The 20,232-nt window shown below is 36.7% G+C and overlaps 1 protein-coding gene across 1 annotated transcript in view; it reads left to right on the forward strand.

The window, feature by feature from the left end:
- Positions 1-19,726, forward strand: part of LOC112044666 (acetylcholine receptor subunit alpha-like 1) — a 252,186-nt gene extending 232,460 nt beyond the window's left edge. The window contains exons 4-8 of the mRNA XM_024080583.2: positions 3,773-3,882; positions 13,031-13,211; positions 16,845-17,432; positions 18,562-18,837; positions 18,911-19,726. Of these exons, the coding sequence (XP_023936351.1) occupies positions 3,773-3,882; positions 13,031-13,211; positions 16,845-17,432; positions 18,562-18,837; positions 18,911-19,123 (1,368 nt within the window). The 3' untranslated portion in view covers positions 19,124-19,726. The remainder of the gene's footprint in view (positions 1-3,772; positions 3,883-13,030; positions 13,212-16,844; positions 17,433-18,561; positions 18,838-18,910) is intronic.
- The last annotated feature ends 506 nt before the right edge of the window (positions 19,727-20,232 follow it).

Raw genomic sequence — 20,232 nt, forward strand, 5'->3', positions numbered from 1 at the left:
TTATTATCAGTTTACATTTGCTAGCAATGAGCATGCTATTTTTAAGTATGCTCCTGAATAAACATGCTCAAAGTAAACATTCCAATTACACATGCTAATTTGTATCTATCGCTCTCTGTCTATAGTATCGTGTTAGATAGGGAGAGGTGAAGTTGAAAAGAATTCAGAATAGCAATGCTGATCGACTAGCATACTCAATAAGTTAACCTGGTCAGACGCGCTAAAATTACGCCCCAATCCACCCGCGCAGCAAGTAGCATGCTCATAAATCGCACGACTGTTGATTCTTGAGCAAGCTCGAAATAAGCATGCTCATTATTAGCAATGTTGCGATACACATGCTAATAAGTAGCAACTGCTCAATAGTAGCGTGCTTGAAATGAGCATGTGTAACAGTAGCTTTATTCTTCTCGGGTTATTTATTACGTTTGGCTTTTTTCTAATGAATCGTTGAAAGTACTTAAAGACGACGGTGTTAAAAGGACCTTTTTAAACTTTTGTTAAACTTTAATTACTAATTATCTAAATATTAAAATCATATTCGAGGTTATATCAGTGCATTAACATTTTATGGAGAATATTAGCAATACTGCAAAACTAGTATTTTAGAAAACAATGTTTTCACACAAAATGGCACAACAGAAGTGAGACTCTAAGGTTATTCTAAAATTATACACAATTCATACAAATTACAGAACACTTCCAACCCATACACGCTCATAATAAAAATGAAAGCAAATCGAGCACTTTGTAATTTCGCCAATATAAATGGTGAATGTAAAAATTGCACGGTATTTCATCGGGAACGTCGAATTGTCAAGAGTATTATTATAGCGAACATTTCGGCTGATCGCCTAAAGCTTTTTGTCTCTTTGATTTCATTACGATTCAGCGTCTGTTGCGGTTGGGATGGCAATAATAAATGTTTTTACAGCTGCTGTTATTTTAGTTTTATGAAGCTTTTTGGCGTTAATGCGTCTTCTAATTTGCTTCCATTGTAAGTGGTAATTACGATCAGAATATTATCAGTAAAGTAATTAGCTTGAATGGCCTACTTACTAATGGAACAGTCCTGTATCTTTATAGAGTTCACAATTTGTTGGAGCTGCTCTAACTGCGGGTTACCGGGCTTGAGTATTTAATATTTCTTTAACGACCTTCAGTAGCGCAATTCTGTATCGATGTTCCAGAACTTCGACAGTGTGAGCTTCTAATTCGTTTCTCTCTCACAATCTTTAGTATGAATCCAGACAGTAATAGACAACTCAACTCTTGTCTTTAACTCTTTTGGTCCATCTTTCGTTCTCTAATCTACAAATAAGTCTGGCCCATTTCCATTTTAAGGATCTGATTCTTTTGATTATATCCGTCAGTTTTGTTCTTACTTGTTGTTGTTAACTTGATCTCCACTCTCCTTGTATCAGTTAGTCACATACGACCTTGAATATAGATAAACAAGCAATCACACGTTAAGGAAATCATGTACGCGACAACCACAAAACGTGCCTAACAAAACACTTGTAGCCCAATTCCTGGTTGCAAAACACCGCAGCCGAACGTAATGTCAAGATTACACGTCTAAAGCGTACATTAAATGCGTAATTCAATTAGAATTCTAGTATTACGCGACCTATACGCAGCTATTTACAAAGACGCTTCAAAATTAAGGCCACGTCGTCAAATTTAAATTGAGTTTTGCCAACAGTAATTTCATTTAACGTACAAAGCTCGCCAAAATAATAATTGAGTTCCATGATGAAGCAGCTATTCAGCTGTGTTTTAAGGAGCCCCCATTCTAAATTCGTTTTATTCATAATGGCCTAATCCCGTTGTATTTAGTAATGTTCTGTTAATCGTTTTATTTCATACGCGTATGATTTTTCACAGTACTTAGAGATTAACGGAGACAGTTATCTAATACGTAAAGAGAAGTGTAAACCGTGCGAAGAATGAAAATGAATGTCACCGTGCCGATACGCAGTCCAGCGTAGATATACGTAAAATATAACTGTAACATACAATCAAAACATACCAGGAATTTTAGGCAAATTCAAGTTAAAAATCATTTACAAAAGTTTACTCAAATTATACATACACATTTTTGTTTATTCATATAGGCTTATTATAACTAGTGACAATTATAGCCAAAAGAAGATTAAGCACTTTTCAAACTGAATTCAATCCTTTTTTCAAGATAACGGAAAATGCATATATGAAATCTTGGTCGAGAATTTGAAGTTAAGTTTTTCTAGGGTCTCCCCACGTCATATCTAAAATTCAGCTTTCTCGGTTAATTTGCATTTCCAAATGTATATTATAACTGTACTACAATGCGTTCAAACAACGTATCTCTTGATGAGAAATAGACAAATGTCAACCAATAGGGCATTACAGGAAATACCGATTGATCTCTTTCATTGCGTCGGGACGAAAAAGATATGACTGTGACTACTCGGCCGCTATTGGTCGTTATTTGTGTATTTTATGTTTATGTTTTTGAAAAGAAAAACAGTAGTCTCTTTTAAAGGAAAGGTTATGTATGCTAGGCATTTGCTCTTAATTTCATCTTCAGCCATTACTTCCATGCTATTTATGTCCCATAGATGTTATAGTAATCTTCATAAACGTTTGGACATATTTGTCGATGAAGAAATAATTAAAAAAAAAAACAAAAAGTAAAGTGACCTTATAACCGAATGATGAAAACGAAGCCGAAAGACTTACAAGTGAAAAATGACTGAGTCTATTTTCACTTACAGCCAGCCCAATTGACGCTTGAAGCCGGAATCTAATAAGGTCCCGCAATTTCCGACGCTAACGGCTCTAAGCCAACAGACCGGATTTATTTGGACCCCGGCGAAAACTCTTTTAAGAACACTTTCGAGAATATACGAATGCCTTAAGGACATTGGGGAGAACTCCGTTGTATAATAGGCCTTCCTGACAGGAAGCGGGCAAATTACTAAATTACACTTAATATTATCATTATCATTATCAGACTATTTTAACAGCCCAATGATTTTAACAGACCAAAGCTGAAGAGTTTGTTTATTTGAACGCGCTAATAGTAGGAACTACTGGTCCGATTTGAAAAATTCTTTTAGTGTTAGATAGCCCATTTATTGAGGAAGGTTAAAAGCTATATCCCCGTATTCCTACGGCAAAGGGAACCACGCGGGTGAAACCGCGAGGTTTCAGCTAGTTATAGAATATGGAACTTAGACCCATCACACTTCTGCAGTGGTTGACGGGCTTGAGAGTAATAATGTTTACTCTTGTATCCATAACTCATGATTACAACCGAGTTGTACATTTCTGCAGCTCTTTTTTTTTACAAGTTAGCCCTTGACCACAATCTCACCTGATGGTGATAATGCAATTTAATGTGGAAGCGGGCTAACTTGTTAGGATTAGGATGAAAATCCACACCCCTTTTGGTTTCTACATGAGATCGTACCGGAACGTTCAATCGTTTGCCGGTAGCGTGGTAACTAGCCACCATCCAGACCTGGACCAATTGAAAAAATCTCAATCGGCCCATACGGGAATCGAACCCAGGACCTCCGTCTTGTAAATCCACCGTCCATACGAAGGCCGCTCTTCTAGGTACGGGGTTGTAATACCAACACCTTCCTATTTCGGGCTGATAATTTTGTGGAAGAAAGAATTGCTCAATAAACTAAACAATCTCATTCTAAGAGAAAATTTGGGCTCAGTAGTGAGTTGATGATCGATTGATAAGTTAATATTAAATGTTTGTTTGTTTGTCCAGGAATGGAACGACTACAAGCTGAAGTGGAACCCGGACGACTACGGCGGCGTCGACACCTTACACGTGCCTTCAGAACACATATGGCTGCCTGACATCGTGCTGTACAATAAGTAAGTTTCTGACATAATGTCTATGTAATAACAATATAAACAACTTTTTCAACACTTTGCCCCTTATGACTAGCATAAGGGGCAATACCATACCGTAATACAATAACCTCAAGAACTACTCGGATGAATAAAACTTGGCACAGAGATGCATGTATTCTGGAATATCGACGTAGATTACTTTTAACCACTTGACTCCTAAATGGACGACCGGTATCCGTTACGTGACATGTAAAAAAATATAAAGTAAACTAAGGGCAATAGGCGAGCACAGTATCATGCTCAGCGCGATAGAAGAATATAAAGATTTTTTAAATGGCTCACAACGATAGATTAAAACCGCATTCCCTGACTGTCGGTCTCTTCAACGCAGACGGGCTTTTCGATAAAATACTCGCGGGCAGCGAATGGTTAAATAGATATTTCCACGGAAACGTGATCTACGCTGAAAATAAATAGAAGAGGGGATATGGTGCTTACCCACTATGCTGCTCCAATACGGGTTGGCGGGATTAAGGTGGTAAACCTAAATTAACGCCCACTATCTGATGCTAATGCTAATGAACAGAACCGACGGCTTAACAACTTCCCAACTCCAGGCTGAGAATTTTCCTGAAAATTTCTTAATTCAAGATTCGAACACAGGACCTCGTTTTCTGAAACCGCATAGGCGATTTAGTAGTCTACTCTTATTCACTAGTAACTACTCTTATTCACTAGTAACTACTCTTATTCACTAGTAACTATTCTTATTCACTAGCAACTATTCTTATTCACTAGTAACTACTTTTATTCACTAGTAACTACTCTTATCCACTAGTAACTACTTTTATTCAATGAACACAAAAGTTAGTGAAAAGTAATTTAATTTGGTGGCCTGCCCAAGACGAATTCCATTATTGTGTACTATCTGATGACCGGTCGGAGTTTATCGCGAGCTTTTAACCGCGACAAGCCGCTCCCTTCAAATCAAAGCTTTGTTATATTTGTAAAATGGAAATTATACTCACGTTGATACAAATGCAGCTTTTTGGTTATTTTTTATTTGCTTCAGTTTATGGATTAACATTACAACACTTTTACGTACTACAAAATAGCCTTTTTTTAATTCCGACTGCAAGAAGGGTTATTGACTTAATTGGTATGTGTGTTGATGATTTTTAATGAATTACCTAAGTGAAAAACACAAAAAACCCTTATTATAATAATTATACTATTTTATACTGATATATAGAGAGCCGTGATAGACTAGTGGATGAAGAAATTAAATATCACAAACGTGTCTGAAACGGTGAAGGAAAACATCGTGAGGAAACCGGCATACCAGAGAATTTTCTTAATTATCCGCTTGTGTAAAGTCTCCCAATCCGCATTGGGCCAGCGTGGTAGACTATTGACCTAACCCCTCTCATTCTGAGAGGCGACCCGAGCTCAGCAGTGGGCCAAATATGGATTGATAAAAATACTGATATAAGAAATATTCAAATTATTTGTTGTAGAAAAACAAAACTTAAATACTTTAATAATGTTTCCCAAACCTAAGCTGGTAAGACTGTTATAACATCGAATTTATAAACGTTGCATACAATTTCTAGTTCCATTGACTTGCACTGTTGCAAGGAGTACATAGTATCCCTGCAATATATCAACCTCACTCTAGAACTATTTACGATAAAATCAATTTGGAGAAGTTTCCCAACAAACTTGCCTCTATCCACAGTTTCACTAGTCCAATTTCTTTCAATGAACGCGAACTTCGTCTATAAAATGTGATTTTATTTGGCGGTCCCCTTATCTCCTCTTGGACGACTACCATTATTTTACATTATCACGATGACTGAGCAAGTTTATCACGGTCCTAACCACGACAAAAACTTCCCTTTGAGAGCACTCCCTACCTCCCTCGCTTTCAAATACGAACTTTGGAATTATCCTCGTGTCAGTGCGGGGGCAATTTTACGGTTAACATTTATATAACTCCCGGAGTTGGTAACTCTGTTAATCATAATTTCGGATATTGAGAACAGTGACGATTTATCTTGCGGTGTAAAACCCAAAATTTTATAGAAGCATCAAAGAAGAAGAAGTTTAAAAGTGATAGAAGTGTAGAGATAGGTATACTTAGATGATTTAAGGATTTAAATAAATGATAGGAGATTTATATGGCAAGAGTGAATTGATATTTCTGGAAAAAGATGGCCAAGTAAGAGAGACCAAATTTAGGCCAATACCAAGAGTACAACGACAGCAGCAGTGATCAATGTGGAAAAAGCAATGGGCTACCTAAAAGTATCAAAATTTTAGTAAATTGTAACATATTGTGATAATTCGACATAATAAACTACCTAATGCAAAAATGCATTCAATGGAGTTCACCGAAGACTCAAAACAATGTGACACAAAATTCGAGATAAACCAATTTTGTACTAAAATCTCTTAAAAGCAAAGCGGGACTCGCAAGAAAATTTTGCCTTCACTCAAGCCCGTAACTCGATTGGGGCCATCTCAGCAACTTAGCCGTTTTTAAACCTCATATATTCCTACCGCAGCCATTATCACTGGCAGTTCACCGCATTTCTATGCATTAACGCCATCCAACGGTTTCAATCAAGGCAGAGAGTTGCTTATCGCCCTTGTTATAGAGTTGGAATTTAAATGTGGTCAGCTTAACGGCACAGAACGTGCCTAAAGTTGGCGAGGCGGAAGGCACGATAAGTGCAGGCCTTAATCTAAATAGCATCAAGGTAGCATTAAGCACGGTAGGGTAAACACCGGCTAAATCGCATCAAACGGGAGCAGGCGCTTCTTTCAATTGTAATTGCGAAGGAAGTAAAGGAAAGAATTAGTATCCGAGCACTTTTATCTTTGCAGATGGAAAGTCTAAAAGTAGTTACGATTGTTTGAACGAACTCAATGTAGAGAAACGGCTAATTCAAAGCGTCGTTTTATTGCAGTGTATTCAACAATTCTTTTTGATTACGAGTTGATGCCCTGTTCTTTTATTTATAAGATATATTCTGTTTAAAGATCTATGGACATTTTTATTAATTTACTTTTTTCATTTTATTTAGTCACAAGATGGCTTAGCGATGTGATTTAAATGAGTAGGATTAATGAAAACCTTATTAAAGTATTACAATCACTTTGTAAAAGTGATATAGATTAAATTGTTTGTGCAATTTTCACCATCTTCAAAGTGATCAGAACGTAGCACGTACGATGTTATTATTCGCTTTATTTTTTGAAGTCGGTTCAATTTTATTTATGATTTATTTTTTTTATTTTTACATTTTTAGTGATTGGTACTTACTCCTGACCTAGCTTTAGGTTATAACATGAAGACTGACCTATTAATTTGTGGAGATACGCAGACAATCTTAATGAACCTGAAAACTAAGGCTTGCTCTTTCAAATAATAGGTATACTACTGACTTTATCCTCAACAATCTTGAATACCATTGATATCTTGAATGCAATGCATAAAGGATGCCCACTCGAGCATGATCGTATAGAACTTGGGCACTTGTGCAGATATGCTTGTTGCACAGGAAAGCGATTGCTAGCTTCCTGAATCCATTCTGTGAATTGCAATCGATTTATCCAATTGACACTGTTGTTTTGCTGATAACATAGTTGCATATGCTACTTGTAGATGAATACTTATGTTATGTTTTTCACATCTTAGAATAGTTCTTATGTTAATTTATATTTGATGCTACAATTACAATTTTTTAATATAGAATATTATATTGTGTGCATTTAAAGAAATTAAATACCTATCACATGTCTCACACGGTGAAGGCAAAAACATCGTAAGGAAACCCGCATATCAGAGAATTTTCTTAATTCTCTGCGTGTGTGAAGTCTGCCAATCCGCATTAGGCCAGCGTTGTTGATTATTGGCCTAATCCCTCTCGTTCTGAGAGGAGACTCGAGCTTAACAGTGACTCGAATATGGGTCGTTGATGATGATGATTATAATATTATAGACATGTTTTCTCAACATGATATATACTCACAAGTTTTCAACTCAACTTTTCTCAACAACTAAGTAAAATTCGTAAGCGAAGTAGATCGTATGACAATAATTATAGTCCAACAGATTTTGGATCTCTCACGTTTTCAATTTTTGAATACAGATTTGGTATCTTTGAGATTGATTTGCATTTTGAATCGTCAATACATTTTTATATGTTCCCATATTCTTTACATTAGATAACACAAAATTTATAAAACTAAAAATATCATAAAATCAAAATAAATTCGACACTAAAATCAAGACAAAAGTTGTAAATTCACATTCAAAAACTACTTTACTGTTCGTTACGCACTACATTTTTAGGTAGGCATAAAGCTGTTAATATAAAAAAAATCGGTTGTCTGAAAGTCGATTTACTATCAATAATTGAACGAGACAACGTCATAAGAAAATACTGCATTATTCAAAAGAAAAGTAGCAGTAGACCAGAATATATTTTATTTCTGGTTAAAAAAGTTGGCAACCCTAGAGCGAGGGAACGACGCATGACGTCATCTTTTTTCGGATCGGCCAACTTCATCGAATTATAAGAGTTATTTAATTCTAACACGGACATTGTCTCAATAGATAAAGGCAAAATAAATATTCTGAAGATTGACAAATCGTTAACTTGTCTCGAAAGTACTTACAGTTAAAATATTCTGTTCCCAGTCCTTCATTCCTCATCCGCCAGGCGTCCATGACTTACCCGCTCGAAATATCAATAGGCAATACATTTGTCGCGTGAGCGGAGAATAAAATAAATTTTTCCATATATTTCTACCCGCAGAAACTTTATTACCGTCTTCTTTGGAGCCTCAATTCCCGTTCTTGATAGGTCTTCGCCTCAGCCCATAAAATTTCTCCTTACGTTTATTTAATTTCGACGCAGGTGCGCGTCGAGTATTATTTCTGCCCGTGAAAAAATTTAAATGTTGTTAGGGTTATCGCATTTTTTTCTAGGCTCTTTGAGACACGTACTGTTAGTGTATTAATCGTTTTCTGTAATAGTTTCCAGCGAAAAAAATATCGCAAAAGAAAAAATTACAGTATAGTCATCGTTCAGCACAGCTTTTTACATTCGATGACGTAGTTTCGAGGCCTGGGTCGGGCTGTGAAATATTGAACTTTTTTCTACCCAGAAATAATCAAAAATTATCAACCCAGACTTGGGAAATTAGTTGTGTTGCTTCCGTGCCAATAAAATTAAAATATATGCAGCTTAGCATTTAGTTAAGGCATCACACGTCGCATTTGCTAGGTGCAGATCAATGTATTTACTATTTTTATAATAGACTGCCTGATCTTTTACAGTCGTGTCGGTATGCCGTCCCGTCGGATGAGAGTGAGGGAAAAGAGAGTGACCCTGTGCTTGCGCACACACTTTGTTACTCTATTATCTCCTCATACACATGGTTAATCTCTCACCAAAAGATTGGCCGTCGTGGCCAAAAAATAATAAAAACAATTTAGTCGGGATCATAGAATATATATTTTTTATAATTAACAAATAAAGCATGGTTAAAAATTATCTAAATATAAAATAATCTAACTTTATCTTAAAACATCGTCTTTATTCATGTTTACTTACGTAAACAAAAGCATTCTTTCTCAACATAATTCCGTTGTATAAAAAAGCCAGTTAATGTGTACCATTATTTTATCTAGTGCACAGTCTAGTACAAGTACGTCATGCAAATAGAAACAGCCACGAGACGTGGAGGTCATATTTTTAAATTTAAACGGATAGAGGTTACTGTATAATGCACCTGCGACTACCCTAAAAGCTCTCTCGAATATTCGGTGTAAACTTTATTTTTAATGGCGGCACGGTACATAATGGAAGACACCACGGGCCATATTTTATGAGACAATTTTCACGGATGTGTAACTTCGCTCTGACAACGCTTTTAGACGCGCCGACAACGAAATTTGCTTAAGTCAGCCACAGCCTTGTCTTGAACGAAGTGTTTTGGACTAAATTGACGTCTTAATTTCTAGTTACGGCTTGACTACACTCTGCTAGTATAGTGTCTTGACCGTAAATACTTAGTGCCTTAATGAAATCATCATCAATCTAATTTAACGAATTAAAAGCAAGCCTTGTCTACATAAAAGCAAATATGAAACCCTTAAACCCCTACACTTCTGGAATACAAGCTCCTACGCGCTCTAACAGTAATTTTAGATGCGCCGTCAACGAAATTTGCTTAAGTCAGCCGCAGCCATGTCTTGAACGAAATGTTTTGGACTAAATTGACGTCTTAATTTCTAGTTACGGCTTGACTACACTCTGCTAGTATAGTGTCTTGTCCGCAAATAATAGTAAGTGCCTTAATCATTACCAGCCCACTAAAATGGCTCGCCAGCCAGTTTTCCGAAGCCAGCCAGAAGAGTGGATATGGAGTTTAGACCCACCACGCTGCTCTACTACAGGTTGGCAGGTTAATTCATATTTCTCTACTGTTAATATGTACCGGGACTTGTGGCGTAACATACTCTCCAGCATATTGGTTGGATGTAAAAAGGTTGGAAACCCCCGGACTAAGATTTTTTTACGGAGAACTTCTATAAAGAAAAAAACTCAATATTTCAACCTGATCTAGGAATGAAACCAGGACTTCAAGGTCTGAAGTCACTGGAATGAGGCATTTAAAGGAGTTAGAGTTCCTTAATGAAACAGTTACATAAGTTTGAAGTAGTATGTAAATATAAACGATGCAAATTTCAATTTCAGTGAAAACATATTGTCATATAAAACATTTATTGATCCTTTTAAATAACACACCTATACACTCGTTGGAATCAAGACATTGCATATATCAGTAAAATTCAAATGGACAATTTACAGATAATATATTAATTTTCAGCAAATAATACGACTAAACTTGACTAAACTAATATAACTTGCACAGTGTATAGCAGGCATTACGAAGCCCTAGACTCAAACGGAGTGTTTCGAACTGAATTGACATCTTAATTACGACTTTAACCGATTTTGCAATCTTCGAAAGTCTTCTTTAGCCAGATTTTGAAGCGTTTTTTCCCTAGGATTGTAAATTATATCGAAACTATACATATAAGAAAATACACAATATATAAGGTACAGACAGATATGTATGTACAAACAAAATTGCTAGCGTCGACTACTCATACATTTTTTTAAAATCAATACTGTAAGAACTAAGGTTTTATTTAAATAATGGCTTTAATAAGCATCTCGGCATCATAAAAGTCGTCCCATTATTTCTGTTTTTCATGTCATCTAGTCTAGACGGACTACATTAAAAACTTTTCAACAACACTTAATACTACAATGTAAGCTTATTTTTACCTTTGTGTGAGAAGAAAACTCATTTTTAATAGTTAAGGCGGTGTTCCATTGCTGCGTATGCCAGTGTTGTTCAAAAAATTAAAATATAAGAAAGGTCACTCTGGGCTTTGGCTCACTGGTGCACTTACGGCAGCTGTCTATTTTTTTTTAAATAAAATTTATCTTTATTTATTTATAATGAATTTAATATTTTTTGCCACATTTTTTAAATATAACCAATACCCCATTCCCCTTCTAACTAATAATTATGGAAAGACTGTATTAAAATAAAATAAAATGAATTAAAATTAACTAATTTTATATCAGGCCAGAGACCTTGCGGTATAAAATATGCTAATGTTAAAATCACATGTCTATCTCTTACAATTGGAATGTCATTGTGAAGTCGAAAGAAGGCGCATATACTTAGCTAGTTGACACTTTCTTGACAAACTTCAAAAAAAGGAGGTTCTCTTTTTTGGTTTGTAAGAGTATACTTTCAGATGGGTCTCATTTAATTTTCACGAAAATTAGTTCAGTAGATCCTTTACCAAAAAAGTAAAACAAGACGTCAGTTTTTGAAGTTTGGAAAATTTTAATAAATACATGATTTTTAAATTAAGTTTTATAACAAATCCTTAATTTTTATTAATTAATACGTATATTATGGACCCTATGATATTAGAAATTAATATTGTAAATATTAAATTTGATTTTAGTCAACTGACCTTTTAAGCCACATTCGTCCAAACCATGCGCAGCAATGTGACTTCGCCTTTACGCTCTTAAGTGTACGAGTACTTCTTTCATTTCTACTTGCAACTAACGCTTAGTGGCAAACGCTGTAAGTTTTATAATATCTGATTTGTCTTCTCACGTCGCCTGCGAGCTTAGTGGGAACACAATATATAACGTCAATGTATCACTCCGTACCATGTACTCTGAAGCTCAGCAAGCTATTTGCGGTTGTGGACGGCGAGCGATCCTCCCACAACCTGTCGTTAATCGATTACATTGGCGATCGTTAGTACTTAAGTTAACATTTATCTCGCAAACAACCAGCAATGGATATCGTTTTAATTGATAATTACGCGGATAATAGCGCCGGGACTATTGTTGCTAATACAAAAGGGTTTGTGGATTAGATCAACAATCATGATGTAAATTAATGGGCCGTGATCTCGCAAACTAAATAGAGTTATCTGTTTGATGTGATAATGTTTGCAAGACATGTGGAGGTAATATAATAATTAAATGTTCATTTGGTAATAATGGATCATAATGATTAAGATTTATGCGAAATAACTTTCTTAATATTCTGCTAATAATTGTAACATTTGTTTGAACTTATATGCTTGCTCGCTCGTTTGGCTCGCTGAGACGTGGCTCAGCGAGTCGCGAAGCAGTGAGTTTGGTTCGTCTGCGGGTTTCCTCATTCCTGATTCAATCACGCAGAGAAACTCCAAGCACAGCTCGCTCTATCGCCCGCTGAGTGACTTCGCCTTCTAATAAGGCCCATAATCAGTGACCAAGTCTCAGATCCGTAGGTCATCTACACACTATTTGAAGAAGAAGTCGAGTTACGTACACTAAAAATTGTCTAATTACAACGATATGGATATAATTTTGCCCACAAATAAACTATTGTCTAAATTACCCCTAACCTACTTGAATGCTAATGTTCCCTCAAGATTAAATATACAGAAGCTTGTGAAACCATAGGCAAAGATTGTTGAATACTTACTTGAATATTAAACTTCTAGAAATAATTTAAACAAAATTTTTTGATTAATATATTGAAACAAAGTTTTCTTTTGCAGCGCTGATGGTAACTACGAAGTGACGATCATGACGAAAGCCATCCTGCACCACGACGGTAAAGTTGTATGGAAGCCGCCCGCCATTTATAAGTCCTTCTGCGAGATCGACGTCGAGTACTTCCCCTTCGATGAGCAAACCTGCTTTATGAAGTTTGGTTCTTGGAGCTATGATGGGTATACGGTAAGTATGGAGTATTTCTTCCAAGACCTTGTGTTACAAATTCCTCGATTATAGCTGTTTGTGTTAACATTCACTATTTATGTAATTGTAGAGGGGAGGTATCAGTGTTGATATAAATAAGGGGGTATGTGACGACTTAGCTTAGTTGTTTGTTAGGCAGCGTAGATACCGTCATGCTGCCAGTCTCGTTAGTGATTTTGTGCAATAATGTTTTGTGTTGTAATTATTGTTTATCATATATTGTTTAGCGTGAGCATGTAAAACATGTCGGGAAGGGAAGGTGAGTGTTGATGCACTCTAAAAGGATCCCATTGACCTACTCTCAAGGTCACAAGTCTTGGGACCTGCTCGAGGTATTTCCTCTGCCGCTGCTGCTTTCCTCAGTCGCTGTCGCTGCTACCCGTCATGTAACACTTGTTTATTTTTATATAGGAATTGTGGTGTGTGAAACTACCAACATTTCAGTTGGGTATAATATACGTTGTCCTTTGATTTTTTAAGACGCTTATTTTAGCTTCACTTGTTACTATGCATGTAAGAAAATTAAATCTTGGAATCTTAATTTGACCGGTCTTCTATTAGAATGAAATTTTGGACACAAAAAAAAAGACGTGCCGCCAAGCGATTTACCGTTCCGGTACGGTGTCGTGATAGCCCAGTGGAAATGACCTCTGCCTCTGATTCCGGAGGGTGTGGGTTCGAATCCGGTCGAGGCATGCACCTCCAACTTTTCAGTTGTGTGCATTTTAATAAATTAAATATCACGTGTCTCAATCGGTGAAGGAAAACATCGTGAGGAAACCTGCATACCAGAGAATTATCTTAATTCTCTGCGTGTGTGAAGTCTGCCAATCCGCATTGGGCCAGCGTGGTGGACTATTGGCCTAACCCCTCTCATTCTGAGAGGAGACTCGAGCTCAGCAGTGAGCCGAATATGGGTTGATGACGTACGGTGTCGTGTAGACACCGAAAGGAGTGTGGATTTCATCCTACTCCTAACAAGTTAGCCTGCTTCCATCTTAGATTGCGCTCTCACTTAACATCAGGTTAGATTGTAGTCAAGGGCTAACTTGTAGAATATAAAAAAAAAACTGTTATTTTTAGTGCGTGCTAAAAGTTTTTTTTAAACCATTTAAAGTTATTATAGTTGTAATTGATCGACCACGCCTACATGATGATAGGTGAAGCTTGCGTAGGTGGCCGTTTATGTAGTAACACCAGCAACTTTAAGCCGTTTAAATTGGAATACATTAATTCTGGTTTGTGGTAGGATTAAGCATAGTGGTAATACTTTCCCTAACTCTTTGACAATATTTATCTATTCAAATTGTAAGCATTTTACAATTATTGTTTTCGTGTTTCAAATTCTAATAAATTTTGCGTCCAAATGTTATAAAATTTTACCATTTTATTCTATGCATAAACTTTTAATTCTATCACGAGTTTGGTTGGACGTAAAAAAAATATTAATTCAATTTACTACTAAAAGATAACACGGATTCAAATGGGATAAAGCAATTGGTAAAAAATGCTCGTTCCATTCTTGCAAAGTGATTGATCTGATACAATAATACTGGCGCATTTTATTTTGTTTGCTTTTGTAATCTATATCGCAAGCGGATTTGTTCACGTGATGTAAGCCTTGATGCCTCTATCCGAAACCTACCTGTACCGGTACTTTGCTGGCTAGGTTTTTGATGTACCTATTAGGACGAAAATAATCCGATATTGGATTATATCCGACTAATTTGAGGGGATCGAGAATATTGATCACATTTAAAATAGAAAGAAAGAAACTACACTTTATTGTACATAGGTACAATAAATACGAAAAAAAATACTAAAAATGCAGAATTAGTGAAATAAATAATTAAAAAGGTTTATAAATCTATAGGATTATAGAAGGTAAATAAATAAAAAAGAAATAGTTTGTGCATTTAAAATATCTACTAACTAAATCAAAATATGGTATAATGTAAAGTCGTCATATAATCTGTTTTTCAGTTACGGAGAACAAAATTAACATTACGTCATGATTGTGTGATAGATAAAAATTAAAAAAAAATTAATCTAGTTAGCCTAGAGTCTAGAAAATTTGGATATATTAATATAATATATTGAAACAAGTACATGTGTTTATTTTATCATTAAACAAAACAAACTCTACGAATGTCTAACTACTCGTAAAAGATGTTAGTGAGATATAAACTATACGTCGTTATCAACTCATATTTGGCTCACTGCTGAGCTCGAGTATCCTCTCAGAATGAGAGGGGTTAGGCCAATAGTCCACCACGGTGGCCCAATGTGGATTGGCAGACTTCACACACGCAGAGAATTAAGTAAATTCTCTGGTATAGGTTTTCTCACGATGTTTTCATTCACCGTTTGAGACGCGTGGTATTTAATTTCTTAAAATGCACACAACTGGAAAGTTGGAGGTACATATCGCGGACCGGATACGAACCAACACCCTCCGGAATCAGAGGCAGAGGTCATATCCACTGGACTATCTCTGGCTATATAGCCAGAGATAGTCCAGTGGATATGAAGTATTACTGATCAATATTTCTTCTATAATGTCTATCTACTAAATATCAAATTTAAGTTTGCATGTTTGTAGTTTCAATAAAAAAATCGACTGCCGTATCCCAAAATCCACTTACATTTTCTGATGCAATGTCAAAAGAAACATTGTATATTGCCATCCGATAAATAACAGAGTCTATGAGATATGCTTGCCAATGAAAGGCGGGGGTTATAAAAACTTCGGGGCGCAGTTTAGAGATAGGCTTCTGAAAGACGGAGCATCTATCTATATCAAAATAGGGAAGCCAATAAATCTGGTCGGTTCCTTTCTCATAAATAAATCGACGGCTCGTGTCTAAGGCTTATATCGTCTTTGTGTTTGTGAAGCGGAGGATTATTATGATATTTTGCTTTTTGTTGTTGTTTTTGTTTTGTTGTTGTGCCCTTTGTTGTTACTTGGAGCACGGTGACGTATTTTTACAGATGTAATAGCAAGAATACATCGTAGGAACTAAATGCCTGACAATTTGATTCGAAATTAGTCAAACTTTGAAGAAAGAAGAGTTTAAGTTTTTTTTATATTGTATAAGGCAAACGCATGACTGCAATCATGCCTGATAGTACAGCAATGATGTTCTAAGGACAAAAAAATCAAAACTCGTCATTTTAAATAGGCTTAGTTTACGAGCACTTTTGAATCATTAAGTTTGACTATTAAAACTCTACCACCAATTCAGAAGGCAGGTTCTTTTAAGAAGGGTCGGCAATCGTTTCGGACTAGAATAATAGGGATTCATTGTTTTATAATGATAACGAGAGTAAGGAATAAATATTGAAATGAACGAGTAAAACTATTTAGATAAGCACATTCATAAAATGTCAAATACCATCTAAAGTTGATTTTTTTTTTAAATTTTAATGAAGAGAAATCTACCGAGAAGTATCAACAAGAAATTCAGCAGTTAGTTTCAAAAAAAGAAACGCAACTATTTGAGTTTTACATTTTATATTATCCTGTCATGTTAAGAAGGCAGTGCTGACTGCATTCTTAAATTTTCATTGTTTATTATTACTATTGTTGCTAATTCATTAATTTATTTTTAGGTGGATTTGAGGCACTTAAAGCAGACACCGGACTCGGATCACATAGGGATGGGCATCGATCTGTCGGAGTACTACATTTCCGTCGAGTGGGACATCATGCGAGTACCGGCCACGAGGAACGAGAAATTCTACTCTTGCTGCGAAGAACCTTATCCTGATATTATTTTCAACCTCACCCTGAGGAGAAAAACTCTCTTCTACACGGTCAACCTCATCATCCCTTGCGTTGGAATATCTTTCCTATCAGTTTTAGTGTTCTACCTCCCGTCAGATTCAGGAGAGAAGATCTCTCTGTGTATCTCCATTTTGCTCTCGCTGACCGTGTTCTTCCTGTTGTTAGCAGAAATCATTCCCCCCACTTCACTAACAGTACCTTTACTAGGAAAATATTTATTATTTACCATGATGCTAGTAACACTGTCAGTCGTAGTCACTATTGTGGTGCTAAACGTAAATTTTAGATCCCCAGTTACCCACCATATGGCGCCGTGGGTGCGGAAAGTCTTTATAGATTTTTTACCCAGAATATTATGTATACAGAGGCCGGAAAAGCCGCCTGACGATGATGAAAACGATAAACCGACTGAGGTAAGAACTGAAATTCAATTAAAGGGTAACTCAAATAAAAACTTGTTCGCCAACAAATGTTGAAAACTATTTAAAGTCAGATGAAAAATCCTTGCTCCTTGAATAATTTATCGTACAAAAAAACTGTTGCAAGTGAATTCCGTTGTATAAAAGCGTTTAATTAAATTTATAAAAGCTCTTACAAATGAAGTTTTGCGTAAGAGAATCCTTTTGAAAACGATAAAACAAACACAGTATTTTTTCTCATTGAGATTTTTCTCTTTTAAAATATTTTCCATCCAAACAGTCTCAACAAGCAAAACTCTATTACAGACGCCCTTAACAGTAATCGTTTTAATTGTCCTCTGTCCTAAGACTTCTGGGAAAGGCTCCCTTCCACGGTATTCTAAATCCATTGTATTTCGTGTGTTTCGAGAAGATATCGCTTCCAGGCCAATTTCATTCCATTTCGATTTTCCTTTATTACTCAATGCCGGAGGGCTTAACGAGCGCTCGCGGCCTCTGTTATTTATGTTCCTCTGGTGGCTGCGGACGGATCGCGATATACGAGACGGCAGACGCGGCATGAAACCGAAACCTCTCCCGCCTAATTGTGCGCCGGCTTAAGCTTCGTCGATACTTGGATCCCCCTGAACGAGAACTGACGTTTTAATCTCGAAGTATTTCACGATTCCCCACTTGTACTGTTTGATGCTGCTTTACATTTGCCTCCTTGGTGTAGTTATAAGCATTTGCGGTTGCGGATCACGAGGTCTTGGTTTCAAGCTCTGGATCGAAAAAATATTGAGGTTATTTTTCTTCCAAGGAGAGATTTTCACAAAAAAGTCTCAGCCCGTTGTTGAGATATCACACTCCCGTGCCTGGGACAGTATGTAAGCTGCCGATGCAATATGGGCAATATCATTAGCAGCCATTATTAATCGTTAAAGAATCAAACCTTATTATGTAACATTAGCCTACCAATACGCATTGGAGCGGCGTGGTTGGTTTCATACTCTCTCCCATAAAAAAAATGGCTGTTAAATAATGATGACTGTTTGATAGTTGAATTTTTAGTTTTACCTATCTTCTCTGGCATTAATTTTTAGAGTTTATACTAAATAGTGGTTAACCTTAGTAAATATTTTAGGTACTGACTGATGTCTTCAGCGGTGATGACATGGATGGAAAGTTCAAGGAATGGGCCTGTGAAGAATACGAACTGCCAGGAATGCCTCCTTCGCCACCTCCACCCCCAGGCGGTGACGATGAACTATTCTCCCCACCCCCAGGATCCCCCTGCCGCTTAGACCTCGACGATTGCAGTCCGTCTCTAGAGAAACCTTATGTCAGAGAGATGGAGAAGACTATAGAAGGTTCCAGGTTTATAGCGCAGCATGTTAAAAATAAGGATAAGTTTGAGAGTGTGAGTTGTTGTGTACCATTCAAATTTATGTATACCAATGAGCTTGCCTTTAATTTTTTATTTCATTTGTCAGGTTGAGGACGACTGGAAGTACGTGGCGATGGTCCTGGATAGGATCTTCCTGTTCGCGTTCACGATAGCTTGTGTCCTGGGCACGGCACTAATAATATTTAGAGCGCCGACTTTCTACGACCACGCGAAGCCTATAGACATCCTCTACTCGAAGATTGCCAAGAAGAAGTTGGAGTTGCTCAAAATGGGCTCGGAAGGCGACCCGGGTCTCTGAAATTCGTCTTACGTCTTCGGCCACTCGCCGCCGAAGACGTTCTGGGAGCTGATCGTGATGTGGTGGCACGGATGATCGATGTAAAGCTCCCAGATGGGAATCTGTGAGGCGAGAACTTGTCTTGTGCTCAGTGTGGTGCCAAACGTTCGACGCGTCATGGGACGTTTTACGCCCGGCGTGTCAAAAACCGTCTTTTTATATAGATAGACTCATTCGCGAGACTGTGTCCGTCGTTAGTCGAATCAAAAACAAAGGAACCTCAAGGTCGTGGCCGTTTTGTATTGACGTCGAATCCGCCGTCAATATTTTTATATTCGAATCGCCGTATATACTATACTTTTTAAGCGTAACATTGTATTTTTTTTTAATTTCTTAATTACATTATTTCTTAATCAAAAAAGGTTAATTAGTATGAGCGCACAAACATTGTATAGTTTTTTAAGAGGTATGATTTTATTTGTGGTATCGGTTTTGTAACATATTAGGGTAAGCGTCGACCGGCTCACAGAGTTTCCAAAGGACACGCCGGACGCAACGGTTATCTATTTACTTTCTATGAATATCATAAAGCATTGCTTCCATATTTCCAGCTCGGCATCATCCATGCTTAGGTATGATCCAAATTTGTTTTCGTTAAGACAAATTATTAAATAAAGATCGAGTCCAACCGGTCAAGCGAATCCTCGTTACAATATTTTTTATCAATATCATAGGAAACTTCAATCCTCCAGTAGCACTTTTGAGCAAGCAACAAACTTAGGTATTTAATACGACTCTGGTAATTGTGAATTTATGCCAATGTTATCTCAGTGGATAGATATAGAAAGGTTCACCGAGATTAGTAATTATTATGATTATTTAATTCGAAGCGTCGGCAGAAGATGTTGACACTATGACGTTCATATGCAACAGTCAAATTCTCCTGAGGATGCTCCGGATTTGGAGTAAAACATGCGTAGAGGGCTTTCTGTCGGATGTGGTTGATATTGTCGCATGGGATCATCGATTTTTCACGGATAGTAGCAAATTAGATTTATAACTTGTCCTTCCTTATCTTATTATGAACTTCTGCAAAGTATTGTTTTATGTTTCTGTTTATTCAATGATCA

This window comes from Bicyclus anynana, chromosome 17 (genome assembly GCF_947172395.1).
Source record: "Bicyclus anynana chromosome 17, ilBicAnyn1.1, whole genome shotgun sequence".
NCBI lineage: Eukaryota > Metazoa > Arthropoda > Insecta > Lepidoptera > Nymphalidae > Bicyclus > Bicyclus anynana.